The 27,325-nt window shown below is 59.2% G+C and overlaps 1 protein-coding gene across 6 annotated transcripts in view; it reads right to left on the minus strand.

Moving 5' to 3' along the window:
* ACTN4 (actinin alpha 4) overlaps nucleotides 1-27,325 on the minus strand; it is a 71,412-nt gene that overhangs the window by 1,447 nt on the left and 42,640 nt on the right. The window contains exons 2-21 of one of the 6 annotated variants that reach the window (XM_045442434.1): nucleotides 25,649-25,763; nucleotides 25,272-25,391; nucleotides 22,030-22,116; nucleotides 20,907-20,994; nucleotides 20,210-20,288; nucleotides 18,932-19,013; nucleotides 18,071-18,156; nucleotides 13,662-13,754; nucleotides 11,796-12,026; nucleotides 11,076-11,223; nucleotides 7,616-7,766; nucleotides 4,737-4,845; nucleotides 4,409-4,549; nucleotides 4,152-4,334; nucleotides 3,920-4,054; nucleotides 2,990-3,169; nucleotides 2,147-2,293; nucleotides 1,223-1,303; nucleotides 850-915; nucleotides 109-267 (exon numbers count right to left, since the gene is read on the minus strand). In XM_045442434.1, coding sequence (XP_045298390.1) covers nucleotides 109-267; nucleotides 850-915; nucleotides 1,223-1,303; nucleotides 2,147-2,293; nucleotides 2,990-3,169; nucleotides 3,920-4,054; nucleotides 4,152-4,334; nucleotides 4,409-4,549; nucleotides 4,737-4,845; nucleotides 7,616-7,766; nucleotides 11,076-11,223; nucleotides 11,796-12,026; nucleotides 13,662-13,754; nucleotides 18,071-18,156; nucleotides 18,932-19,013; nucleotides 20,210-20,288; nucleotides 20,907-20,994; nucleotides 22,030-22,116; nucleotides 25,272-25,391; nucleotides 25,649-25,763 — 2,481 coding nt within the window. Of the gene's footprint in view, nucleotides 1-108; nucleotides 268-849; nucleotides 916-1,222; nucleotides 1,304-2,146; nucleotides 2,294-2,989; nucleotides 3,170-3,919; nucleotides 4,055-4,151; nucleotides 4,335-4,408; nucleotides 4,550-4,736; nucleotides 4,846-7,615; nucleotides 7,767-11,075; nucleotides 11,224-11,795; nucleotides 12,027-13,661; nucleotides 13,755-16,750; nucleotides 16,837-18,070; nucleotides 18,157-18,931; nucleotides 19,014-20,209; nucleotides 20,289-20,906; nucleotides 20,995-22,029; nucleotides 22,117-25,271; nucleotides 25,392-25,648; nucleotides 25,764-27,325 lie in introns of all 6 variants that reach the window. The other 5 variants (XM_045442435.1, XM_045442436.1, XM_045442438.1 and 2 more) reach the window with 5 other exon arrangements.

The raw sequence follows: 27,325 nt of genomic DNA on the forward strand, positions 1-27,325 counted from the left end.
CACCCCCACCCCCACCGGCTCTGCCCAGCCCCCCTCTCCCAGTCCTGGCTGCAAGGGCCCCTCCCTGCCGAGAGCCCAGGTGCCCCCGGGGTTTCCTTTCCTGCTTACCTTGTCCCCTGCCAGGACCTTGAAGGAGGCAATGACTTGGTCGGCCGTGTCTGTGTCGGTGGTCTCCCTTGACATGAAGTCAATGAAGGCTTGGAAGGTCACGAGGCCGCTGTGGTTGGGGTCAACCACACTCATGATGCGGTTGAACTCAGCGTCACCCTGCAAGGGGGAGTGGGGTGGGGGACAGGCTGCATTGGAGCGGGGCAGGGCCCGGCCTAGTGGAACGGAGCCAGGAGAGCAGGGCCACCTGCCGTCAGCCCGTGCCATCAGCCCGCCTCCACGGGTTCTGGCTCCCCAGGCCAAGGGCCCACTCGCCCAGACTGGGGATACGCTCCCTCTGTCCTCCCCACCCACGTTTTTGGGAAGTGGGAGTTGGGGAATGGATCAAACAAGTCTACTGCTCCTCAGCCCTAGGCTCACGACTTAGCTCTGGAGGGTAGGGAAGAAAGAAAGAAAGAAAGAGAAAGAAAAAGGGGAGAGAGCCAGAGGCCTGACCTCCTCTCTCCGGAGACTTCCAGAAAAGGAGGTGGGCAGCTCAGGGAGTCATCGGAGAGACCCCAGCCCAGCAGAGGCAGCAGAGGAGGAGGCGGTGAGGCCGCGCTGCTCTGGTGGGGGAGTGTCCCCGAGGACACGGAAACTCTGGAGGCGGTGAGGAGGAGGGGGGAGGCTGCGCAGAGAAGAGGGGGTAGAGGAGTGGGGGAGGAGAGGCACAGCAGCGAGGGGGAGGCAGAGGCTGCATACCAGGCTGTATCCTGTGGAGATAAGCAGAGCCCTGAAGTCATCGGAGTCCATGCTGCCTGTCTGCTTCTGCTCGAGGACGCAGGGACAGCAGAGGAGGCCAGGCCCAGAGTAGGCAAGAGGGGCCGCCCCATGTGCACAGCAGGGAAACAGGACAGTGGCGGGAGCCGGGAAGACAGAGGTGGCCCCGAGAGACCAGGTAAGGGGGAAGGTGTCCAGAGAGACACAGGGCAGGGAGGAGGCAAGAGAGCCGGTGAAATGGCACACACATGGCAAGGGGTGGAGTGGCGAGAGGGAGGGGGGAGACAGAGAGAAGGAGAGAGAGAGAGAAGAGCAGTTAATGCCACAGTCCACTGGGGCCCAGGGGGGCGCGTACCTGCCGGTCATTTTCCACGTCGTAGCCCAGGCTGATGAGGCAGGCCTTGAACTCCTCCGGCCCCAGCGCCCCGCCGTGGTCCTGCCGGGCGTCCGAAGGCGGGTGTGTGCGAGGGGCGGTGTGGAGACCAGGCCGGCAAGGAGACGCGGGGAGAGGGGCCAGGGTCACATGCAGAGGGCGGGGGGAGGGGAACACATCGGGGGGGAAACACAGAGTTAGAGGTGACATGGACAAGGTGATGGCCAGGGACGGTGGAGCGGGGGGAGGGCGGTCAGAGGCCTCTGCCCAAGGCCTCGGCCAGAGCAGGGGTGGGAGCTGAGTGGTACAGAACTGAACACTGAGTCCTGGGGCTCCTGGGGGGGGGGGGGGAACAGGGCGCTCTCCTGGCCTCCGGGATTTGGGGTGGGAGAAAAAGATTACACTCCATCCTGCTTGGGGACACCAGGTCCCCGCCAGACAGTGCAGAGCTGAGCGTGCACCTCGTGATGCGCGGGGCCCAGCAGGGCGGGTGGGGACTGCAGCCAACTCAGGCGCTCAGGGCCTTCCTAGCGGGCCTGCCAGACCAGACCTGAATTTTCAGAATGCTCTGTGTGTGCGGGGGCCAGGTGCACGGTCAGGTCTCAGATCTCGGGTGTGCCGGGACCGAGTCCATCCCAGGGTCTCATCGGCAGGTTGGCGAGGATGCACGGCCCCGGGGCCAGGACTTGGGACACCCCCTTCCTCATCCTGAGGAACCCTACCTAGGCTGTGGGTCAAGGTGACGCACCCCTGTACCCCCTCTGCTGGCCAGGGCCCTGCCAGCCCGCTGAGTGGTGACTGGTACTCAGCACTGTGAGGTGAACGGACAGATGCAGAGACGGTGGGGGCAGGATGGGACGACGACAGCAGGGAGGGAAGACGCCAGGGGCAGAGGAAACCGCTCACCTTGTCGAAGTGGTTGAAGGACGCCCGGAACTCCTGCATCTGCTCCTGGCTGATGCCCTTGGCATCGCGGGTGAGGATCTGGTTCTCCACCTCGTTGATGGTGCGGGCGATGGTGGTGAGCAGCTGCTCCCAGCCCACGCGGATGTGCTGGGGGTGGGGCGAGGGGATGACCATGGCTCAGGCCCAGGGCGGCCTCCAAGTCTACCGCAGCCGCGGCCGCCAGGGGCTTGGAACCCGGCCCTCCTCACACAGGGCGTGCGGCCCGGAGATGGGCTGGCCCTGGCTCTCCCAAACGCCCCCAGCCCCAGGCTCTCCTGCGCACCGCGTGTGCACATGGGGATACCGGCCCGGCACCGCCCCGTGCCCCTGCCAAGCGCTGGGGCCCTCCTGTGACGGAAGCAGTGAGGGCCAGGGCCCGGCACCTGTGTGGCATCCACGTGGAAGCCGCAGAGGTATGGTGGGCAGCGTTTAACCAGCTTTCTGGGGAAACACCGGGTTTCTCTGATCTGTGCGTTTTCACGGTGTAAAGTGTCACCATGGACAAGCTCAGGCTACCAAGAGGCTGACGCTTCAACCCGGGCACGGCAAGCGGGTGCACGCGCCGACTGGATAGAACAAAACTGCTGAGCTCACAGTGGGGCAGGTGCTCCCCTCCCGGCTCTTCCAGGGGGTGTCCTGAGGCCGTGTTGTCATGGTGACGGAAGAATTGTGGGAAACTGATTTTTTAAAAATGTGTACACACTTGATCTAGTGTTTTCGGTCAGAGAAAAAGTGGCAGACGTCTTTTCTACTGAGCAAAACCGTCTGGAATAAAGGCCTGGGCCGCGCGGCCGGCGGGCCTACCTCCATGGTGTAGTTGGTGTGCTTGTTGTCGAAGATGAGCGCCTCCTGGATGAGCTGGTGCTGTTGCTCGAGCAGGTCCAGATTCGGCTTGTAGTCCACGATGCTGCGCTCGTAGCGCTTCAGGTGGTTCAGCTGGTCCTCCAGGGTCCCGTTCATCTCGATGGAGATGCGCCCGATCTCCTGCATGGGACGGGGCGCTGCTGGGTCGGGGAGGCTACCGGATGCTCGGCCACGACCGGCCCCGGGGGCGGTTTCTGGACCAAGGCTCGCCATGCCCAACCTCCGCACTCCCTCGACTCCCTGGTGAGGCCCAAAGATGGCGACTGTTCACAGTGAGAGGCAGGGGCAGGATCTGGACCCGGGCCCGGCCGGCTTCAGAATCTGTGCTTCTGAGCACGAGTACCTGAAGCGTGAGTTCCCACGGTGGCCACGCAGCCCCCTCCCAGCATGGTGCCTGGCATGCGGTGAGCACTCGGAAGGCACACCAGGCACACCCGGAGCTGCCGTCAGCATCATTACAGGCTCCCTGGGCCGGGACCCAAGGGTCACTGGTGAGCCCGCCATAGAGGTCTGTGCTCGGACCGCCCAGCCCGAGACACCAGTGCTCGTAACGGGGCCACCACGGAGCAGTGCCCTAAGCATCTGCTGAGGCAGTGCCAGGGCTGTTTCCACCCCCTTTCGGAGATGAGAACACCAAGGAAAAGTTACGTTGTACCTGACCTCCTGGTCAGCGGGCAGGGCCGGGCCGAGGCTCAAACCCTCCTCCACCTGCCTCCTCCACCAGGATTCCCTCTGGCTGGTGCTGCCACTTCCAGCAAAGAAATCACTGACTCTCCCAATCCTGAGGCTGCTGTCGCTCCCGGAGCGGGAGCCCCGGCAGACCCACCAGGGAGCCCCGGGGACCTGCTGCCAGGGGCGCCGGCTCCTCACCTCCATCTTGGTCTGGATCCAGGGCCCCACGACGTTGGCCTGGCTGGCGAACTGGCGGCGGAGGTGCTCGTTGGACTGCTGCTTGCTCTGCTCCTCTAGGAGGGCGTGGTCCCGCTTGGGCACCAGCTGTTGCACCTGGGGAGGGCGGGGGTGTGAGCACCAGCAGTCGGCAGGGGGCGGGGGGCCCTCACCCGGCCAGCCCTGCCCTGGTCCCACCAGCGAGCCTGCCCACCTTCTCCCACTTGGAGTTGATGATCTGCGGGGTGACGGTGGTATAGGGGTTACTGCCCGACAGTTTGATGTGGTTGCTCTCGGCGATCCTCTGGGCCTCCTTGTGGATGGCCAGGATGGCCTCCCGCTCCCTGTCGGCATCTGGCAGTGTCGACTTGAACTGGTCGTGGGCGGAGATCAGGCCCTGGAAGGAGAAGGAGGAGTGAGGGGCAGCCCGGGCCCTTGGAAGTCCCACAAGAAGTGCGGGTGGGAACGGACCTCGATCTCCTCGATGGTGTGGACAATGAACATGTCCTGCAGGTCCTCCATGGCACTCTCCATCCAGTTGTTGAAGGGGGCTGCCCGCTTGGCATACTCCAGATGCAGCTGGTCAATGGTCTCCAGCTGCTTCTCTGTTTTCTGGTATACGGGGCAGGAAGGGACAGAGGTGAGCGGGTGGATGGTGGTCGAGGGCCCCAAAGGGTCAGAGAATATTCCCTCAGGGAGCATCAGGGGAAGCTCAAGAGTCCAGGCATTGCCCACACCCTCCCCCAGTCCTGAGAGTCTCGGGGCACAGGGCTCCACGGGGGACGTCGCCCCTCCTCACCTCCAGGGCTTCCCTGCGGCTGTGGGTCAGAGAGCCAAGGGCGTCCCACTGGTCGCAGATCTTCTGGCACCGGGTGTTGACATTGTGGGAGTCATAGTAGTCCAACTCACTGCGGGGGTGGGGGTGGGGGGTGGGGGGGAGAGCATGGGCGATGACACCCAGCAGGGGGCAGTCAAGGCTGTGCTGGGTCCTGCCCTCCCCCTGGTGCCGGGGGACATGAACATTTAAGGTGATCAGTCTTCAATGATCCCGCTAGCCCATGCCCCTCCCCAGGTAGGAGGAATGTAGGAGGGGGTAACAGAGGGGCAGCAGGGGTGGGGGTGGAGGGCTCACTACACACTAATGCAGAGGACCCCAAAGTGTGGCCCTCAACGAAGCTTGTATCTAATTGCTTTGTTTGCTTAAAAAAGTCTAGCAGAGCACGCTGGTTAAAGGATGGGTGCCAAATTCCCTCGGTTTGAATCCTGGCTCTTTGATTTTCTACTTGTGTGACCGCAGATGCGTGAATTCCCTATTCTGGATACCTCAGTTTTCCCATCTGTGAAACAGGCGTGGGGATACCGTGGAGATCCAGTTATCTAGTGCACATAAAGTGCTGAGAGCAGTCCCTGGGACCCAGTAGGTAAATGTAGCAACAGCGATGTTAAAGGGGTTTATTCATTTAAAAAAATCTTTTTGGTTATTTATTTTGAGAGAGAGAGAAAGACCTGGGGAGGGACAGAGAGAGAGAAATCCCAAGCAGGCTCTGTACTGTCAGTGCTGCTGAAATCCTAAGCTGAAACCAAGAGTCAGGGGCGCCTGGGTGGCGCAGTCGGTTAAGCGTCCGACTTCAGCCAGGTCACGATCTCGCGGTCCGTGAGTTCGAGCCCCGCGTCAGGCTCTGGGCTGATGGCTCAGAGCCTGGAGCCTGTTTCCGATTCTGTGTCTCCCTCTCTCTCTGCCCCTCCCCCGTTCATGCTCTGTCTCTGTCTCAAAAATAAATAAACGTTGAAAAAAAAAAAAATTAATAAAAAAAAAAAAAAAAAAAAAAAAGAAACCAAGAGTCAGATGCTTAACCAACTGAACCACCCAGGCTCCCCTAAAGGGATTTATTTTATTTTAATGGGCACTAAGAAAAAATGGATAATGAGCCTGCGATGTCATTCTAAGCAACTAGTAACATACCTAAGAAAAACGTGGACTGTCACAATAGTCCTTGGCCCCTCAGCCACCAGCATGGCCTCCTGCCCCTCCCATCAGTCTCTGGGCTCCAGAACCGGATCCTCTTAGTGGGAGGTTCCCAGGGAGTCGGGGTACAGGCAAAACCTCGGGGGCTTGATGAGGGGTGGGCAGCAGGGAACGACTTTGGGAGGAACAGGACATGGGATGGGGCTGGGGACCGTCTGGTGACTCTGATAGGCAGATGGGACACAGGGGCCAGAAGGGGCTAGGAGGGGCAACAAGGCTGTGCTCCACAGAGGGGTAGGCAGCCTGAGCTCTGGTCCTGTCTCAACTACTCCCCAGCAGTGTGACCTTGGGCAAGTCTCTCGGCCTCTCTGTGCCTCAGTTCCCCTTCCATAACATGGGGCTGCTGAAGGATTACACGAGCTGGTGCGTGTAGAGCGTCGAGTGCTCTGAGTTTTTGTTGCTGTTATTAACCAACGCTCAGCCAGGCTGTCTGTCCAGGCTCACCCTGGCCAGCACTTGGCTCTCTGACTCATCTTCGGGGGGGAACAGACAGCACCCCAAACAGTCCAGGGCCACCACGGTCCAGAAAACCTGTCTCAGTGACCACCTGCTCCCCGGCTCTGGCTCTGGCTCTGGGTAACAGGTCCCACACAGTGTTCTCGGTGCCTACGGACGTACTCCAAGACTGTTTCCCACCAGCTTCTAGGAGCTCGCCTGTCAGTGGTGGAACACGCCCACCTCCCGTGACCCCTATGAGCATCTCGCATGTGACCTCACTCTCCTCGACCTGGGTGTGCCAGGGACAGAGGCTCAACCCTAGAAGAGGCTGCAAGACCCCTAGGGGTGCCCCTAATAGTGACCAATAGAGACTGTGTCTTCCCAGTACGGTGAAGGCCTCACAAGTGAGCAAATGGGGAACCCTCAAAGCAACTGGGCAGTGCTGAGGGCGCGAGTCAGGGAGGAAACAGGCCCTGCCTGGCGAGGGGCTCCACCAGGCACCACTGCTGGCCTCATAGGAGCAAGCAGAACTTTAGGGATGACCGGCAGGGTGGGGGTGTCTGCGGAAAGGGCAGCTCCAGCCAAGCATCCTATTTTTGAGCAGACGGCTATTTTGGGAGCCTTGCCGCCCCTCCAGGGCCTGCAGATTTTCCATGAAGTAATGGCCTCAGCCTCCCGCTCCCTGGGCCGTCCCTGCCGTTGGCCGCTGTGCTGGTGGAATAAGGCTCCATTCACCGGCTCTGGAGGTTCAGTGTACTAATTGTGTGCACAAGTTTATCTGACTGGGGCGGGGAACGGAGGGCAAAGAACCCGGCTGCCTGGAAGCTCGCACAATAAGTGTATTCTGAGCGAGAGAGGAAAGGGGCCGGGCAGAACAATGGGCTCTCTGTGCAGACCAGTCCCCTTAGGGAGGAGCGGGTGGCAACAGCGGGGGCTAGGCCGCCCGCCACATCAGGGGGTGGGGGTCCTGGTTGGTGTGGCAGGCAAAAGGTAGAGTCTCAGGGACTACTGCAGCCTAAGCAATCAGGAAAGGGCTCAGAGACCTTCTGCCTGAGAATACAGGTCCCACTATCCTCATCTGGGGTTAAGACAAGGTGGGCATCATCCCTTAAGGCCCTTCCCTGACATCTGAAACGAGATGGTGGGGGTGGAGAGGGCTGGACCTCGGGACGCTGCCCCCACAGTGGGGCAGGGACATGACGGGCCACACATACTTGAGCTCTTGGGCAATTGCTGCGATCTGCTCCACGCGGTCCTGGTGTGCGGCCAGGTCGCTCTCGAAGGCCTCGTGCTTTCGGATGAGGGCTTTGATGTCTGACAGGGTGGCCGTCTCGTAGTCCCGATGCTTCAGCATGGCCTCCTTTCCTGGGGTGGGGCAGACAGCAAGAGGTGTTCGGACAACAGGGCAGTGGGAGTCCAGAGGGTCGTCTGACCACAGGGAAGGAAACGGGGTACGGACCTTACATCCTGCCTCACTGGGGATGGTGCTGTGAAGGCTAGAAACTTCCAGAACCTTTTTCCTTGCCTTTTCAAGGGATCCTAAGCCCAAGTATATCCCGGACGGAGCTAGGAGACACTGTGGGGCCAGTGGGTCTGAGACAGATATCCCAATCCAACCTGCGCGCTCTGAACTTAGGGCCCTTTATTGGTGGACCAGAACTGGACAGTGTTCCCACGGCTGGCAAGGTGGACCCATCTGTGGAGGGCCGACATCTAGGGAGGCGGCAGGGGGTGCAGCCCAGGCCTCAGCAGAGTGAGGGAAGGGCAAGTGTGAGAGTGTCAGAGTTCTCCAGGGGCTCCACCCCTTGTGCCTGCCCCCTGGCACTTAGAGGCCAGGCTCCCTCAGGGTGGGGTCCTACGCCATCCCACGGGCCTTCTGTGTGCAGTGAGGTGGGGCCCGTTGTCAGGCCCTTTGAGGGAAGAGAGGAACACTGTTATTAGTCCTGGAGCCTGGCTAATTACATACCCCAGGACAGAAGCTCAAGTAAGTAAGCCCTGCAAGCGCGGTGCGGTGCGTATCGCAGACGTGGGGGGAGCGGAATGCCAGCCTGGGAAGGTGACTGGGACCCCCGGCCCCTCAAGGTGTTCTGCTTCAGGCAAGCCACCTTGGGGTACCCCTGGAGTGGCAGCTCAGAGACCCCACTGCTCACTCAGCTTAGCACCAGAGCGGCAACGCAGAGCGGAGGGACAGCACGTGGCCTTTCCCCACCTGTCCCCTCATCTGTAAAATGGGGCCGACGGCGGTGTCGTCTCAAGTCTCAGTGAGGTGATGTTTGGGAAGGGCGGGCGCCGAACCAGCACCATCGCATCTCCTCCACCCCGAGGACAGGGCCTGGCGCTGGGGCAGGAGGCTTAGCCACAAAGGCAAGCTTGCAATTCCCTTCCCCAAACTGCTGTCTCCCAAGGGTGGGAACCACAAATAGTAGGTTACCGCTTCTCTGCCTCAGCAGAGTTTCTGCAACAGAGCTGGCAAGGGGTGCACGGGCGGGGCGGGGGGGGGGGGGGGAATCCGGGAGGAATGGCCCGGGGCCATGGATGCCTTGGATTCAGGCCAAGGGGAAGCCACAGTAGGGACCCAGGGGCTCATTTTTATCTTTTCCTCCAGAGAATCCAAAACCCTCTGCAAAGCATCCACCTGGACCCTTGCCCCGGCAGGCTGTGGCGGGTGGTGAGGGAGGCACAGAATGATGGTGGCTCAACCCCCTCTCTGGGCCCACCCCTCCGGGGAAAGAAGGCTGCTACCGCTGGATCCCAGGAGTACAGAGGGGCCAGGAGGTCAGTCTGTCCTCCCGTGTTGCACAATCGAGTGGTTCAGGGGACAGAAGCTTCAGGTCTTGGGAACGAGAGTGGGCAAGCCCGCCTGGGGGCTCCAGGCTGAGGCGAGGCGGAAGGCCAGATGCCAAAGCGCCTGCAGGGAGGCAGGGGTGCGACAGGGGCGTGTGGAGGCCGCTGAACCAGTTGGGCCCTGGCTAGGGGCTGAGCCAACTTCTCCTTTGAGTGAAGGCCAGTCCCAGTCGTTCCCAGGAAAGGAACTCTGGCGGGCCATCACACCCACACCCCTCGGCCTCAGGAAACCATCTTCCCAGAGCCTCCTGCGGCTCCAGGTGAGGGATTGAAGAGCTGATAACACGGGCCAAGGGAGGCCCATGGGGAAGCCACCTAGCGCCGGTGGGAAGACAATGGAGATGCAGGACATGGATAATGACAGGAGGAGAGAGCGGAGTCCAGCTGGGGAACACGGATGCTGTAAAACCCACTTGTGTGCCCAAGGGCCCCCTGACTAAAGAAATGCCAGGGTCGGCTGGCTCGTCAGTTCCCTGGGCAGGGACCTCGCCCACCTGGGAAGCTGCTGTGCTCAAGGAAGAGGCGAATGAATGAATAAATGAGCAGATGAACCAAATGACAACACCCCCCTCATCGTGGACGCCGCCTCTGCAAGGCAGAAGGAGGCGCCTGCATCCCTGGCCCGAGCTGGCTCTTCATCTCCTCCTCCGCATTCTTTCCCCAGCAGAGGCTGGATTAGGGTATTGCTCTGGATCTGGCAGCTGCTGCTGGAAAACGGAGGCCTGCACTGGTGTGAGGAGGGCATTAGTTGAACTGCAGCCAGGGACACGGGGGACGTAGGCCCAGGTCTACGGATCCCGCAGAGTTGCATGCTCGAAGGCCGGCGGGGGCGGGGTGGGCTCCGAATGGGTGCTTCTAGCAAGATCTCAGCATCTGGCCAGTGCTGGGGCCGCCTGCCCCACAGCTGGGTAGACGGGGGCTGGAGGAGCCCCCAGAGGCTCAGTGAGGGCCTCGTGGGGGACGGTGGGGGTGGAAGGATGAAACATCACACTGAGCAACACAAGAAGTGTGACATCAGCCAGGAAGAGCGGTGGTGGTAGGGCACAGTCGGGAGGGAGGCGCGGCCAGAGTGGGAGGGCATGAGTCCCGGCTCTTGGCTTTCCCAGGCACTGGCCATTTTCCAAAGGCTTTCAGACCTCCGGGATTCAGGATCTCAACCACGGTGCGGGTCCTGACCGAGGGCCGGGGACGCGATGGGATCCCACACCCGGAGCCGGGGAACAGGTGGCTGTGGGGGGGGGGGGGGGGGGAGGAGCTCCCAGGGGGGGAGCAGGTGGTCAGCAAGCTCCATCTGCAGCTCAGGCAACAGAACTGAGAGGCGGCTCCCTGGCCTTGCCCTTAAGGACCAAGCTCAGGCACACAGGCCCAACCAGCACGGGCTCTTCAGTGTGAAGTCCACAGTCACAAAGGAGTAGGAGAGGGAAGGTGGGCAGAACATCTGAACACAGGTTTCCAGGGATGGGAGAGCCCACTCCCTTGCCCCGGCATGGCCACCATCCTCGGGGAGGACACGGCAGAGTGGACAGGGATAGGGTCACTTCTCGATGGAGTCGCATAAAATTCGGCCACATTCCTAGATGACAGCCTCCAATCATCCAGGAAGGGGCCCACCTGGAAGTAATCTCTGAGGCCAGAGCAGGGTGGGCGGCAAGGAGGACCTGGCTCCAAAGTGTCGCTTGCTGCCTGGGGCCGGGTGAACCCAGAAATGGCATTTCTGACAGGCTCATCCCCAAGCAGGAGGAAAAGGGGGTCTGACAAACAGACCCAACAACACAGGAGGCGCTGTGGGTGCACACGCGTGCGTGTGCCTGAGGGAGCTGGGGACCGTACCGTCGGTCCAGGCCTCGTGGATGGAGGCCTTCTGCCGGAACTTCTCTGCCAGGTGGTCGAGCCGCTCCAGCCTGCGGATCTCATTCAGCAGCCACTCCTCGTAGCCTTTCTCTGCCTGCTCCAGGTGCTGCCAGCCATTATTGATATCCTACGAGGACACGAGAGGACAGGGCTCACAAAGGGGCCAGGGATGCTGAGGTGAAGGCGGGCAGCAGCAAGGGGCTGGGGTCACCTCTATCCCCTGCTTTGCTGTATCCAGATGCCTAGACGGGCCCCGGCACACGGCAGGTGCGATCCAGTTTTTGCATTAAATGAATAAGTGACAATGAATGAATGCCACGGATGGCGCTACGAGAGCCCGGTGACTGTCCGCTGAATACCAGCCCTCTCCTGAAAAGGGGTCTTGAGCACATGGTGGTCTGGAATCATGGCCAACTGGGGGTCCAAAGTGAAATAATGCCACACAAAATAAGGTGTGGGTTTGGGGGTGGGTTTAAAATTCTAAGGAGTGATGGGGGAGGTGGACCACGGTGAAGGGTCAAGCCGGCCCCCAACCACACCCCTGCACCCCACAGGCTGTGCCTCTTAGTTAAGAAAGCCAGCGCTGGCCCCGCGATAAGCCTGGGGTGGTATAGAGCCGCCCCTCTGCAGTTCTGCAGGCCACAGGCTGGCCTGTGCCTCCCAGGCCCCGGTCCCCCCCCCCCCCCCCCGGGCGCTCACCGAGACCATCCTGCCCTCGGAGGGCATGAAGGCAGGCCGGTTGCTGAGGCGCAGCTTGGTCTGCAGTGTGTTGAAGTTGATCTCCAGCTGGCACTTCTCCTGCACCTTGGGCGGCTTGTGGACGCGCCGGTAGTCCCGGAAGTCCTCCAGCTTCTGCTGCATCTCCTGCATGGTCTTCTGCGGCACGCGGTCCTCCAGCCAGGGGATGGTACGTCGGATCCACTCCAGGAGCTGTGGGCCCGCGACAAGCCTCAGGGTGCCGGGAAGGGCCTCGCCCCACGCACGGGTGCAAGGGATATGGGTCTTCAGGGGCCCCGTCTCGGGGATCACCCCCGCTCCCCAGCCTGGCTTCCCCATGATCCCCACTGGGATCCTACGGCCGGGAAGTATGGGGATGCACGCCCCCTGTGAGCCGCCGTGCTGTTCTCTGCTTACTTCCTGTTCATGCCGTTGTTCCCGGTCTTCCTTCTCCTCGGATCTAAGGGGGCCTCAACTCCAGCATCCCTCCCATCACCTCCCACCACATGACCTCACTAGCGCCATTTCAGTGAGCTCAGCATCGTCTGAGAGAGACGTCTCACTGCCTCCTCGTTCGTGGGCCGTAAGCGCATCAAGGGAAGAGCCCACTGCATGCCAGGCTTCCTCTAAGGAGGCCAGGGCACCATGCACGGCCTTTCAATTTGAAAGCAAAATTGAAAAAAAAAAAAAAAAAAAAAAGTGACGTGTGTTTTGATGAGCCGCTTGTATCTGTCATATAGAGTGAGGCCCGGGTATAAACAAGCAAACAAACTGGGCATTCTAGAAGAGTAAAACCAGCTATTGTCTACCGTAGATACACTTAAAAGAAGTGGTTCCCAAATGCCAAGTTCTGGCAAAAAGAAAAAAGCAAGGAAGAAGGTATCTATGTGTCTTTATATCTTGATGCAAGGAGCCAAATGCCCTTTCTTAGGAAGGGATGGGATCCCAAGATATAACCTTTTAACTTTTTCTTGGTGATAGAAAGGATGGTGGTAACAAATGGTAGCTTTTTCTTTTTAATTTTTTTTTTTAAGTAATCTGTATACCCAACGTGGAGCTCGAATCACAACCCCAAGATCAAGAGTTGCACACTCCACCAAGTGAGCCAATCAGGCACCTTGGTTAGCCTTTTCTTTTAAAAATATCCTTAACTTGGCAAAACAAAAAGCTGGTCACTATAGTTTGGCTGTCAAATACTTTTCCAAATATTCCTGATCCATGAAACTTCAAAGTCTGGGAACCACTAGTCTGGAAGAGCAGTCAAACCATGGCTCTTGGGGAGCTTCAATGTTTTTGTTTTTTTAATATGGAAATTTTCAACACACAGGAGGGAATCCAGAAGACAATTACTAAACACCCACATTCCCAGCTGACTTTCTGGGTTCAGGCTCTGGAGTGAGACTGCCCGGGTTCAAACCCCGGCTCTCTACTGCACCAGCCGCATGCCTGGTGCCTGAGCCTCTCTGGGTCTGTTTCTCCGCTTGGAGAAGGGGGTAACAGGAGTTCCCTCCTCCCAGGGCGGTTGTGGAGAGCACAGGGCCCGCCATGACAAGCCCCAGTCCCGTCACCGTGTCTGGTGGGGTGTTCAAGAACTCTCCTTGAGTACCTCTGCAAGAACCCAAGCTCAAGACGGAGGGAGCCAGGGAGCAAGGTGACACGCCAGCCTGACCCTTAAGGCCTTGTGAAACTAGCCTGGAAGGTCACATACCGGCTCCATCTAGAAAGGGTCACTGCCATACCTGCTCGCCCCTCTGCAAGCTTCACATGACCTGCGGCCAAGGGTAACGAGAGGCGACCCAATCCTCCTGCTCTAGTGGGGCCACCAGGGGCGGGACGAGTGGCACTTACGTCGCTGGCCAGCCTCTCATAATCTTCCATGAGGTGCTCATTCTCCTGGTTCACGGCCAGCACCTTGCAGATCCGGTTGGCAGCAGTCTCCGCCTGGGGCAGAGGAAGACCACAGTCAGGGCCGCCTGAGGGCTGGTGACCCTCCCTCCTGATGGGCTCATCCCCTGGAAGCTGGCTCTTCCACAGCCCACACAGCACTCCCCAAGGAAGGAAGGAGAGAAGCACAGCTCCAGCAAGACAGCACCCTGAGCAGCCATGTCCTGAAGGGCTCCGCCGGAGTCCCCATACCCTACTGCTAAGGCACCACCCCCTCCCCGGATAGCTGGGCCCCTCAGCCTGGACCCCGGAGGTGCCGAGGGCCGGAAAGCCCTCCCACTACGGGGAAGTGGATAAACAGGTCCTCAGGGAGGAAGGCTGGGTAAGGCTTGTGTGTCGGAGGGGACCTTAGCTAGGCCTGGCCCTGGAGTCTCGCCCTGGGTGGGAAGGTCCATGGCAGAAAGGCCAAGCACTGGATAGCTGCATGGTGCCCCCCAGAGAAGTCCGTGGTCAGTGCACAGGCAAAGCACACGTGTCCCTTTCCTAATTCCCCCCTCGGAGGTGGGTGTTGATGGCTCATTGGGCAGAAGTCACAATCCTGGGGGCAGAAGGGAGCCACGCTCCAGAGGGCAGGGAGTGGTGGAGACGGACCAGTCTCTGCTCAGAACTACAGGACAACGTCCTCCCTCGTCCTGCTTTTGGGGGGGCGGGAGGGAATGCAAGGAGTGGAGAAGAAGGAGAGCAAGGGGGGCGCCACACGGGGAGAGGAGAGACCAGGTACCTTTCAAGAAGCACAGAAAGGGTCCAAGAGGAGAAGTTGAAACGGCAACAGAACAGGAACAGAAATAGTGAGGAGGGTCTACAGAGTGGCGGGGAAGGAAAACAGAGAGGCTTGGGGATGGCTCCAGACCCGCGAGCGGCAGGCACCGACGCCCAGCCTCTCCCATCCACACACTGCTTCTGGGACCGGCGGGGAGGTGAGTGGGGGCCAGCGGAGATTGGTGTGTGCGCACACGGGCACACACCGTGAGTCACGCCGCAGGACGCACAGCAGCAGCCCCAGGCAGTGCTCCTCAGAGATGAGGTGCACAGGGGCCTCGGCCGATGAACATCCAGCCCCGGTGAGTGCAGGAAGCAGAGCTAAGGTCACAGCTTGTGGGGGGAGTCCCAGAGGTCAGTCCCTGACCGCTGGCTCGGAGACACAACGGGCACCCCATGTTCAGCCCCACCGTGCCAGGCAGACCCACGAAGGCAGGAGCTGCTAGTCAGCGGTGCTCTGCTTCACAGATGAATTCCCGGCACCCAGCTCAGGGCTTGGTATGTTTTAGGTACTCAGAGTTGATGAATGAGTGAGTGAACAAAGGAATAAGGAGTAAATGCTTAGTGACTAGAAATAAACTATCAGGAGGGAACAGTCATGCTTGGTGCCAGGCCTGGGGTTCACCTTGTATTTATAAAACAAAACAAATGCCAGAGAGCACTCTTTTAAGAGACAGGATGGAGTCCCCGAGGACAAGAAGCAATAATAAAAGCATCACAAGGCTGTCTTGAGACGTAAACACAGGCCGGAGGAAGCCAGACTCGGCGCTGGAGAAGCCTGGAGGCGGCACGTCCCTTGGTGAATGGGCAGCTCCCAACAGCTTCTCGCATAAGAGGGGCCCAGCTGCCTCAAAAACGCCCAATGCTCTGGCCTGAGCTTTCCTGCCAGTATCCACTCCCACAAATCCCTCAAGGCTGCCCAGCCCCAACCACAGCGGAGCTCGGCTCTGAGCACAGGAGGGCGGTCTGGGCAGAAGGGGGGGATGTGGTGGGCCGAGGATGGCTTGGGCTTGCAGAGCGGTGAGTCCAGTGGCAAACGTGCTGTCAGTCAGGGTCTGAGTCCTGGAATCTTCCGTGGCTGCCCGCACCCACCCCCCTCCTCTGCCCTCCAGCAGAACACGCCAAACAGGAGCTGCAGTCACACGGTGGGTAGGTGGTGAGAGGCTATGAAAAGCTGTTTCTGGCCACGGGGCTGGAAGGACCACGGTGGGCACGGGTGGGCCCTGCAAGGCTGTTCCAGCCACCGGATGATTTACTGAGCACTTACGGGGCTCAGCGCTGTTTTAACTCACCCCGTGCCTACATGCACTCGTTTCACCCTCCTACAGATGGGGAAACTGAGGAAGTGACCCATCCAAGGTCACACTGCCAAGAGGTGGCAGAGCAGGGTCCACAGGCAATAGCAGGTGCAGCCCCTGCCCTGTGACCTCTCTGAACTTCAGTCTCCTCCCCTTTTAAGTGAAGATACTGGCACCCACGCCCCGGGGGTGTGTGCAGGACTGTCCCAGAACCTGTAGGTGCAGAGTCCTTGGAGGACTGCCAGCACGTAGTAAGTGTTCAAGAAACAAGAGCTAATTTCTCCTCTTCCCTGCCCATTTCTAATCCATGACACAAAATCAAGTCACTGGGAGGATACTACTGCCCAAGACCAGAGACCAGGAGGCAAGGGGAGGGCACACAGGTGCACAGGCCTCCAAGCAGGCCTCTCTCCCCTGGAAGCAGACAGCCACTGCTGGGAACAGACACTTCTGATGCTCCGCTCCTGTCAGCGGGGCCGCCAGGGACAGGGGCCTGGCAAACTGGGTGGGCAGGTACAGGCTGAGAGGAGAGTCTAACCTGCTCATGCCAAGCCTTTCCTGGGGCATTTGGGAGGGAAGGAACCCCAGTGAGATGCCAGTGCGGTGGGCAAACGGCTGGGTGTGGATCACGGAGAGGGCAGGGCAACCGAGTGCCCGCACCGCAGCTCTGCTGGGATTCGACCGCCCAGAGCCGCTGGGATGCCACCACCCTCCTGGCGGGGAGGGGGGAACGTATTCACGGAGAGAATATCGGTGCCGTGTCCGCACTGGACTGCAGGCTCAATGGTGGAACCAGAGGCCCACAGTCACGAGAACCCGACCCAGGTCAGTCCCCATGCTGGGGCTCCAACCACAAGTGGGTGGTGGGGACATGGGGGGGACAGTGAGGGCAAGTCTGCAGGCACAGCAGCGAGGGGTGCTCCCGCCCCAGCTCACCTTTTGAGCCCCCGAGAAAGCGTGGTAGAAGCAGGACACGTAAGTCATGATGGCTTTCTCATCTGGCCTCAGAGTGCCTACAATATCTGCGCAGAGAGAGAGAGAAAGAGAGAGAGAGAGGCAGGAGAGAGTGAAAGATGCAGGGAGGGCGGCCGGGGCCGGACCCTAGGCTCATGCGGGAGGAATAGCGCTTGCTCTGGACTGGAAGCCAAACCCCGGCTCCGGCTGTGTGGACACGTATCGCTGAGGTTTTGTAGAGGGAAAGAGGGAAGTCTGAACAGGTGGAGTCCTTTTCTAACCAGACCTGGGTTTGTGACACTAGCTACTGGCAAAGGAAGGGGCGTCTGGGTAGCTCAATCGGTTAAGCATCCGACTCTTGATTTCGGCTCAGGTCATGATCTTATGGTTCGTGAGTTCGAGCCCCGCCTTGGGCTCTGCACACTGACAGTGCAGAGCCTGCTTGGGACTCTCCCTCTCCCTCTCTGCCGCTCCCCCATTTGCTTGTTCTCTTTCTCTCTAGTAAAGAAATGAATTTAAAAAAAAAAAAAAAAGGAAGACCGGTTTAGGGCTAGAAGGGTCAAAAGCTAACTGATCTTTCTGGAAACATCAGTAAGATCACGTCTTACATTAACTACCTACTACCCCAGAACAGACCACCAAACGGTCTCCTAGGGCCCTTAGAATGGAACTCCGGATCTCAGACTATGGTGATTCTACACACCATGGCACTGTTATTATCTCCAACCTCATTTTTTCCCTCTCCACTCTTCCCTGAATAAGCCAAGCTCATTTCTGCCTCAGGGCCTTTGCACTTGCTCTACCCTCTGCTTGGAATGCTTTTCCTGCTGATCTTCATCCGGCAGCACCTGCTCATCACTCCAAGTGGCCGCCCACGTCACCCAGCAGAAGCCTCCTGTCAGGGCCCCCAGCTGAAGCAGCCCCACAGACATCTCTATCCCACCATCCTGCCCTACGTGCTCTACTGTGCTTATCACCATGTGAAATGACTTTTTATCTGTGGACATGTCTGTTGTCGGTCATGCCCACTGGAATGTAAGCTCCATGAGAGCAGGGATCCTGCCTGACTCAGTCACTACTGTATCCTCAGTGCCTGGAATAGCCTGGCGCAGGTCAGGCACTCAAAAGATACCGTGAGCAAAGACTAAACGGGCAGTGACGCCTGGAGTCGGGGGGGATGGCTTCCAGTCGGAGAGAGGCCACTGCCGTCTGCAAGAGAAATGAGGTGAGCGTGGGAGGCGAGAGGCAGCGGCGGCATTGGGCAGTGGCGGCGAGGTGGGCCTGCCTGGCCCTGCCCGGTACCTTCTGCGCTCCCGAAAAGGCATGGTAGAAGCTGGACACATAGGTCATTATGGCCTTCTCGTCGGGCCGGGCCGTGTTCACGATGTCTGTAAGTGAACGACAAGGGTTAAACTGCCCAAGTAGGGGCGGGCGGGGGGGGCGGGGGAGAGGTGGTCACTCACTGGGATCCAAAGTCTCCTAAGGCCACAGGCATCCCAGGAGAAGGACCCTCAGAATGGATTCAGTGACCCCCAGTGACTCCAGGAGACTTGTCCATACCCTCAGCCCTTCCATTCCCTGTGGTCTCTAGAAAGGCCAAGGCTGTGGGAACTGGATTAAAATGAGGCCACTTCCTCTCTTTGAGAATGGCCTCAAGGGGCTGCTGGACAGTCAACCCCCGGGGCCACCAGAGGCCAGAGACATGGGTCCTGGCTGGGGGTGGTGCACGGCTGGGAAACGGAGCAAAGCCAAAAAGGAAAAACAAACACTCCGCTTTGATGGACTCCAGACTCCACGCCGGGGGCAAGCAGGGAAGACAGCGGCCTTGGATGTCTGAAGGAGCCAGCCCCTCCCTGGCCACCTGGCTTGCCCATCCCACGAGAGGGGCAGGACTCCGACAGGGCTCCAGCAGGACACGCGAGTCCTGTTCTGAGACGTGGCCCCCACAACCAGTCATCTTCCGGCTCCTCCTTCCCCTGCTTCTCTATCCCTGAGCCTGACTGGTCTGCTCAGACTGCTCCCTCTCTGGCTCCCAGGCAGCACCACTGTCCCCGGTTCACCCAGATTCATCCAGCCCTTCTCACTGGCACCGCCAGCTCCTCAAGTTATCGCAACACATGCCCGCAGAACAGGGTGGTGACTGAACAAAAGGGATGTACTTACCCTCTGCATCCAACATCTTGGGGATGTCTAGATATTTCTCGGCCACTTCAAAGGCATTGTTCAGGTTGGTGACAGGGTCATCCTGGGAGGAGGGAGGTGAAGGAGGGAGGAAGGACTTTGTCAGGGGCAGGGTGCAGAAGCACAGAACGAGGCAGGCCTGGAAGGGAGGCCTCCTGGAAAGGGGCAGGACTAGAAAGGCTTCTTTAGGCACTTCTCGGCCCCCTGTGCTGCTATGGGGATTGGGGAGGAGGGCACCGACATATAGTCAATCCTCAAAGGAATGCATCTGGGAATCTGTGGGAAAAAGCGTGGACCTTTCCCCCAGAGAAAATGCAGGTGTGCTCTTTTCTCACAACTTCCAGCCCTCCGGCCCCCAGATTGAGACCTTTGTCCTGAAACCCAGAAAGTGTGGTCCAGACCTGAGAGAACACTGGGGGGGGGGGGGCGACAGGTCAGGGGTAAGCCGAGAGCTCCCATGGTCCAGCTTTCACACGGTCTCCCCACTGTTCCTAGGATTAAAGACCCTCGCTCATGTGCCTTAGTTGATGTTCAGCTAGAGCCCAATTCGATTCCTCAGAGGGGCTTGAACAGGTCAAGTGCAGGCTCGTGCTTCCCCCACTGGGAATGCCCTCCCCTTAGCTCTAGGCTGCCTCCTCCTCCAGAGGCCCTTCCTGGACCATGCCAGCTCACCATGGCCTCCTTCCTCTGCAGTACCTCTCTGGCCCTACCCACTTCCCACCCTCATTCAGCCTGAGCACATGTGCATGGCCTCATGGGGCTGGTTTGCTCTGGACACACTATCCCACCTTCTCCACTGGCTGGGAGCTCCTGGAGGGCAGGACCTTGGTCTTACAGGCTCACAAGCTTTGTAAAGGCAAATGAGAATGGGAACCTGCATGGGAAACACCTGCTGGTAGTGATGGCTTGGAATTCTTCACCCCTTTTCTCCACTAGGCAGAGAGGAAATGCTTCTAGAGTCTAAAAGGTTAAGGAAGGGGACCCAGAAGGCACGGCCGGCCAGGGCCCAAAATAACCATGGGCAGTCGCAATGCCCATAAGGGGAGAAGGGGATAGTCCCCAAGGGGAGCAAGGGAGGTAAGAATCAGCCACCAAGCCTGGGGTCTGGTGACAGCTGGCACAAGGCTCTCCTAGCCTGCCCATGTGAGCACAGAATCCACCTTCGGATGCCAGCAATAGATGGGCGTGGAAGAGGTGACCCAGAGTCAGGGTCAGACTCTGTGGATCTCTGGGTCACTGAGGGATGTGCAAGAGGCAAACCTTTCTCAGCTTGTCATACTCGATCAGCTCGGGTCTGTGTCGGTGGATCAGTGCATTGAAGGCAAGGCCATCCTTCCAGCTGGGGATGGAAAGACAAAGGTTAAAAGGAGGGCCCTCTCCCCATGACGTAAGTGTTGATAGTCTGGGGCACCCATAGGAACGATTAATTCCCATTTACTGAGGTAGTGTGTGCGCCGGGCACTGCAAGGAGACCGTCTGGCAGAGTGGCCGTGAGCATGACTGCTAGAGCCAGCTGGTCTGGGGTGAGATTCCCACCTCTGGCACTTACCGTCAGTGTGACCTTGGGCAAGTCCCATAATCTCCTACTCCCTCAGTTTCCATGTCTGTAAGGCGGGGTAGTAAGAGTAGCTACACTTCGCTCGGTTGTTATGAGGACTGAATGAGTGAATACACGTAAACGCTTAGCCCGGCGCCTGACCCGTGGCTAGTACTTTATGAGTGAGTGCTGGCCTCCGGGATGGCCATGACCTGCTGAGCCCTGTATGTGCAAGACCCCGCCGAATGGGATGGGCCTACAGTGGAGGGCCACAGCCCACCGTGAGAGACCAGTGTGTGCGCCCCGACCCATGGGACAGAACCAGGGAAAGGGAAAGAGGGCCAAATGGGAGGATGGGACTCCATCCTGGGGCGAGGTGAGGGAAGGCGGTGGGCTGGAGTGCTCTGGCCAGGCACTCACCTGATGTGGAAGTTCTGCACGTTGACGTTCTTGTATGGGGCCGTCTTCCTCTGGCACCAGAGAAGCAGCCCTTCCTTGGCGGAGGTCTCTGCAGAACGCACAAGGACGGTGAGCGCGGGCTCAAAACCCCATCCCCACAACCCGGCCCCGTCGAACGAGACTTTCAGCCCAGGCACAGGAGTCAGACGGAAGAGCAGCAGGGCCAGCAGGAAGAGGCCCTCCTGTTCCAGACACCCGGCAGACCTCTGCTGATCCCAACCACTGGCCTGCACACCGAGCCCTGAGAAGTCACTTGCCCGGGGTCACCCCAGGAAGTGGTAGTGACAGGACAGGCCAGGGCCGGACACCGCGCCACGTCTCTGCCCACAAAGCCTGTCCCTTTACCCTCCAGAACACACTGCCAAACAAGCCCCTGATGCTAGCCTTGGACTCTTCTGAACGGTGAAGAACCAGCCAAGGGGCCTGAGCGCCGGGCCTTGCACACCCGGGGTCTCCCGGATGTGGCGGCGGCTTCAGGGAAGTGGTGAGGGAGGGGCCCAGGGCATCTGTCTGCTCCCCGTGGGCGGCTCCGGGAGCGCGGAGTGCAGGGTCACCGCTGCGGCCTTTGCGGGAACCCGCTCCCCAAGCTGGCCGGGATGACTGTGCTCACACCATGGCACACACACGTGCTGGGAGGTACTGGCCCCAGGTTCACGGAGGCAAAGGTCTGAGGGTGGGGGTGTCAAATGGAAACATGTAGGCGCTAACGCGAAAAAACCAGGCCAGGCCTGACTCTGCCACTGGTCTGCTCTGCGACTCAGATTCCTTGACTGGAAAATGGGGACATTCATGCCCACTCGACAAGGGTCGTGTGAGGGTCCGCTGAGACGGAGACCATGGGAGCCAGAGGGCTCTGGGTGGATGCCAGAGCTGGGCGGCTGGCTGGGGACCCTTCACCCGCAGCCCGGGCCAGATCTCACTAACCACTCTTGCACGGGGCCAGGCCCCGTGAGTGATGCCGGGAAACATGGAAGAGCCTCAAGCATGAAGACAAAACCCCCAAATCACCATCTAACGCACCCCAACCTGGACAGGACCAGGACAGGGAGAAGAGGCTGTTCTTTGCCAGGCCTTAGGCTCTCACCTTCCACAGAGATGTCCTGGATGGCGAACCTGAGGATGATGGTCCAGATCATTCCCAGGGTCATCTTTGCGTTGCCGTCCACAATCTCTGCATGCACGGAAGGGGGCAGAGGGTGAGAAGGTTGCTGAAACCAGAGGGGACTCCTTCTGGCTCTACGTAGAGATTAGCTCCGATGGTCCAACGGGAGCCGTCCAGGCCTGTCCGCCACCCTCCCTGGGAGACGCTACACGGACACTGGAAAGCACCGTCCCCCAAGCCTTCTGCTGCTCAGCACCTGCGGGCCCCCGTGCACGTGCTGTCCGCCACGCAGGCCTGTTCTCACCCGGCCAGCCCGTCGTCTCGCCCAGCTCAAAAGAGCGCCCCTCCCTGACATGTGTCCCAGGCGCTGGGCCCGCACTCCCAGCCCTCTGTGTGCACCTCCCTCGTGCCGTCAAGGGTGCGTCTCCCCATGGCGGGTGCGTGCCGCACTACTGTTGAGAATCTGCCCACTTCCTTCCAACCTCACTGCTGCCACCGTTGTCCAGGCCACTGTGGTCTCCCCCCAAGAGCTCGACACACCACTTCCCCCTCCGTGCCCCGTGCAGTCCACCTCCACACAACAGCCAGGGTGCCCACTTTAAAAGGTGCATCAGATTTGTGCCACTCACCTGCCCGAAGCCCGACTACATCTAAAATGAAGCCCATGTTCTCAAATCCCACTTACAAATCCTGCCCGGTGTGACCCTGCCCCTTGATGCCCGGCACACCCCGGCCGTGTCCTTTCGGCAAGCCAGGCTTTCTTGCTAGAAGGACCTCACGCCTTTTGTCCACCCACGAAGTGCACCCCTTGACCCTTTCCTCGGGTGGCTGTCCTTCCCATCCCCTAAGCCTCTGCTGTCACCTCTCCGAAATAACCCCCACCAACCACCAATCTGAAGGTGCCCCTCTCTCGCCAGCACCCTGCTCTGGTCCTCACATGCTAACCATCATTTGTAACCACGTATGTGCTGGTTTACTCGTTCACTGCCTGCCTTTGAGATCGCCCCTCAGTACCTGGCCTCGGCCCTTGTGAAAGACAGGATGCTGCAGGACAGGGAGAGTGGCCCCCAGGCCCGGCCGGGAAGGTACATGCTTTCTTCACTAACTGAACAACTACTCTCAAACTTCTGGGAGTTGCCTCAAAGGTCTGTACCACATGGTCTTCAGCTTCAGTAGCTTACAGAAAAATCATCTTGGTGACACTCAGGGCGCCATGTGTCTACTGCTCGGTAAGAGAAGTGCAAGTGGCCTCATCCCTGAGTCTGCCAGCCAGATGTGCCTCTGCAGCCCTCTAAATGCCTTCCGCCCCCCAACGTCTCAGCACGGCAGGTGCAGGAAGAGAGACCTTGCTCACAGACCCTCAAGAACAGAAAACTCCAGGGTGGGCCTGCTTTGGAAAGGAGGTAGAGTGATCACCCAGGGGACAGGGCCAGGCCTTCCCCAAGGACACACTCGGGTGGGGCCCATCAGCCACAACGGAGGAGAACCTCCCTCCGCCCCCTAGAAGCCACAGTTGATGGCAGAGGGTGGTTTTCGTCTTGAGAGTGTCAGGATAAGAAAATAAGCACAGTCCACTGCCCAGAGGCAGGGGAAGGACGGAAGGACACAATGTCTGCCGGGCCCTTTCCCAGGGCTAAGAACCCCATACAGGGAAACCAGGCAGAGTCTCTCCAGCCTGGGGCAAGGGCAGATATCCAGTCAGGAAACCTATGCTGCGTTCCTCCCAAGTGCCAGGCACTCCACAGCAGGGGAATGCACGCAGTCTGGACAGGCGGCTGGAGCTCCCACACCCAGCCGGCTGCACAAGGAAGCTGATCATGGAGGGCTCAGAGAGCTCCCATGAGGAGGAAGACGGATTCTCTCATGACACATGCACCAGATGCTTCCCGGACCTATAGCTGTGCCCCTACAAGACAGTCATGTTTTGGCTACGGCCCAGACCATGTGGAGGGTAGGGCGATGGGAGGCAGGGCAGGGGCTGGGGCTCTCAGGTATTCTGAAGCCCTCGGGGCACCTCTAGTAGCTGCTTTCCTGGGGCCCAGCGGTCACAGGGACTGGGAGTGAACCAATCTGGGCATGAACGCAGAACATTTTTAGACGGAGTTTTTCTCCAAATGAAAACTGGTGCATGCCACTGGGTCTCTCCTCTAACCCCTTCTGTATTTACAGGCTAGCATTTGAGCAAAAGAAGTGCAGCTGTGAGAAGCAGGAGGCTGGAGTGTAGCCAGGAGGAAAGATCCATGCAAGGACAGAAAATCTGAAGGCCGACTGATTTTGGGGGTTTTGCTTTTTTTTAAACAAACACCAACCACCTCAACTGTGGCATGTGACGCTTGGCACCCCTCCCCGAGAGGTCCCAGCCAGGCAGAGCCTTGGAACTCAGTACGCACACTCTGGCCTCAAGTCTTGGCCAACCTCTCAGAGCCCTGTCATTAACAGCAATTAGTTTTCTTTGTTTTCCTAGAAGCTGGGACAACATGGATGTCAGGGTGTAGGAAATCCTGCTCTAATGAGCTGAACTGTGAGTGCAAGCTGACAGGGAGCTTCTGGGCTCCATCAGGCCTCGCCTCGTCTCCAAAAGCGCCTGTGAGCTCGAGACGAGCTGGCTGCTGGAGGGCAGCGTGTTGTTGCTCTGGTGGAAAGGTCTAGAACGAAGAATCGCAGTATTGGGTGTCCCCATGGGGCACAGAGGGTCCTGGGTATCCAGTCAGGGGCCAAACTCCCTCAGGTCTTGCAGCCAGAAAAGTCTGGTTACTGACCTTTGGACCTGCACTCCCCACCCCAGAGCCCTGACACCAGGCCTCGAAAGTCCTTCTCCCCTGAGATCTCCAGATACCAGGCAGGGCCAAAGGGCAAAGGTGCTCCAGGCACAGGGACGCCAGGTGATGTGACTGTCAGTGTTTCTGAGGCCCAGCACAAGGGCCAATGAGGGTGTCCAGGGTCCAGGACAAAGTCATTCCTGCCCTGTAGAAGAGGCCTGCCCTACATAACTGGGGGCACTGGATTCCCAAGTGTTAGATTATTCTGTGGGTGGAAGGGAGGAGGAGCTTGGGGACCCAATGATCCCATCGAGGGCAGTCACTGTGGTCACTGCTGGGGTATATACTGGGGCTTTACACCCCACCAAGTGCTCTCTCTGCCACCCACACAATTCCTGCTTGGAGTACAGAGGTTGAGGCTCTGAGCCTGCAAGTCAGGGACCGAGCCGTCCCATACCCGCTCACCTTCTGCCCCGATGGAGACCAGCTTGACTCCTTTGCTGGCGATGAAGTCCAGGGCTTTGTTCACATTGTTGATTTTGTGCACTCTCATCTTGCCCCGCTCCGGCTTAGGTAACCGCTCACCTGAGAGCCACGCCCCGAGAAAGAGGGGGAGAAAGGGAAACTTTAATGTCCCTACTGCCCTCCAGAACTGGCCGCCATGGCACTCTGGCCCGCCCTCCCCCAACAGGCCAGCGCCTGGATGCGCTGCAGTGCAGTCGTTCAAAGCCTCAGTCTCTTCCCAGCAGCTTAGGGACAGCTGGGGTGGGCCGAGTCCCCGGGACGTGGGACAGGGCACCTGTTCCAGGTGTGGGGTGTGCTGCGTTGCACAGGAGACTCACCTGAAATGACCTCCAGAAGGAGCATGAGCTTGAGCCCGTCTCGAAAGTCCTCGTCGATGTTCTCGATCTGTGTGCCAGCCTTCCTCAGGTGGGAGTTGCACCAGGCTGTGAACGTCTGGGGAAGCATGAGAGAGAGGCCTGGAGGGTCAGTGTGACTGTTGGGGCCTTCTAACAAAAGGGCTGGGCCACCACCCTGACCCTGGGACTACAGTGGCCACCACGGGGCCTTCCTATACACTGTTTCTGATCCTTAAGCAACCCAGGCAAGTCAGTCTGAGGAAACCGAGGCTCAGGGTAGTTAGCAGACCCACCGCACGACTGTCTGGATGATAAGTGGCACAGCATGGACTAGAACCCGGTCATGCAAATGTGACTCAGCGCCAGACCCCGGGTATGGAAATGAGACACAGGGTCCCCGCTCTTACATTCTTTGGGACAGACACACAGAGCCCTTCACCACCTCCCCCGACCCGAGCAGGCAGATGAGACCACAGGTCCTAGCCGATGCTGGCTTCCTTCCCTCTCAGGTAGGAGCCATTGCCGGCACAGAGATGACCTGAGACAGGAAAGCAGATGGAAAATAAAAGCCTGCTGTAAATGTAAGGTTTCCTTCAAGTCAGTCTCTCTTGGAGTTTTGGGCGGCCTGGCAGCAAGTGCCTCCCCTAAAAGGCCGGGAGCACAGAGCCTCTGAGCCCTGCGCAAGCCTCTATTCCTTGGAGGACATTCCACATCCCACCCTTCCAAACCTTAGGGGAACTTAAGGAGGCTGGAAGGCAAGTGGAAGTAGGCACCCCCCCCCAGAGTTAGACAGCCATATCTGAGGAAGTGTCTGAAACACAGGGCACGCAGATGCCGGGACATGAAAGGATGCATTCGGGTACAGAGGGCCACAAACAACAACCCAAATCCCAAATCCCAACTCCAGAACACCCAGCACAGGGCACCAGCCACTCAGGCCCCGCTGGCCGGGCATGTCACCGGACATCAGCCCCCAGGAAGCGCGTCACATCAGTTAAAGGTGGACGCGTCTAGACACCTTCTGGGGAAACCGGCCCAATTAGCCTCCCACAGCAGGGTCTGGGAAAAATGCCATGCTTCTGTTTCTCACAGAACCCCCGTAACCCGCACCCCGCCCTGCCACCTCCATCTGCAGTGGCCAGCATGGATGTGGGCGGAGGGCCAGGAGCGTACAAGCACACGCTCCGTGCCCAGGCGCAGGCAGAGGCCACGTGGGGGGCGAGGGGCTTCCAAGGAGCCTCTGGCGGAGCACCATGTGTTTTGACAACTGTCACCACTCCTGCTCATTCAGACGCAACACTAGGCCCCTCCCAGACAAAGGAGCCGCCTAATCAACACGCCGTGCAGCGAGGATGGGCGTGAGGTTTCCTTCCAAACCCAAACGGTGGATGTGAAGAGTTCCTCTGCACGGGGGACACAGACCCCATCCTGTGTGGAGCTGTCCCCTCAGTAAGGGTGCCTGTACCCTGCCTCCGCCTCTCCTAAACTGGCACCTGCTGATCCCTCAAGATCAGCCTGGAGCGCAGCTCCTCTGAGACGTCCACACCGACTGGCTCACCCTGACCCGATTCTGACTCGGATGCTCCCTCCTCTGCACAGGTATCATAGCACCTTTCTCTCGGGCTCTTACAGTTGGGTGTTGTCCTCTGCCTCCGCACA

Source organism: Leopardus geoffroyi, chromosome E2 (genome assembly GCF_018350155.1).
Source record: "Leopardus geoffroyi isolate Oge1 chromosome E2, O.geoffroyi_Oge1_pat1.0, whole genome shotgun sequence".
NCBI classification, from domain to species: domain Eukaryota; kingdom Metazoa; phylum Chordata; class Mammalia; order Carnivora; family Felidae; genus Leopardus; species Leopardus geoffroyi.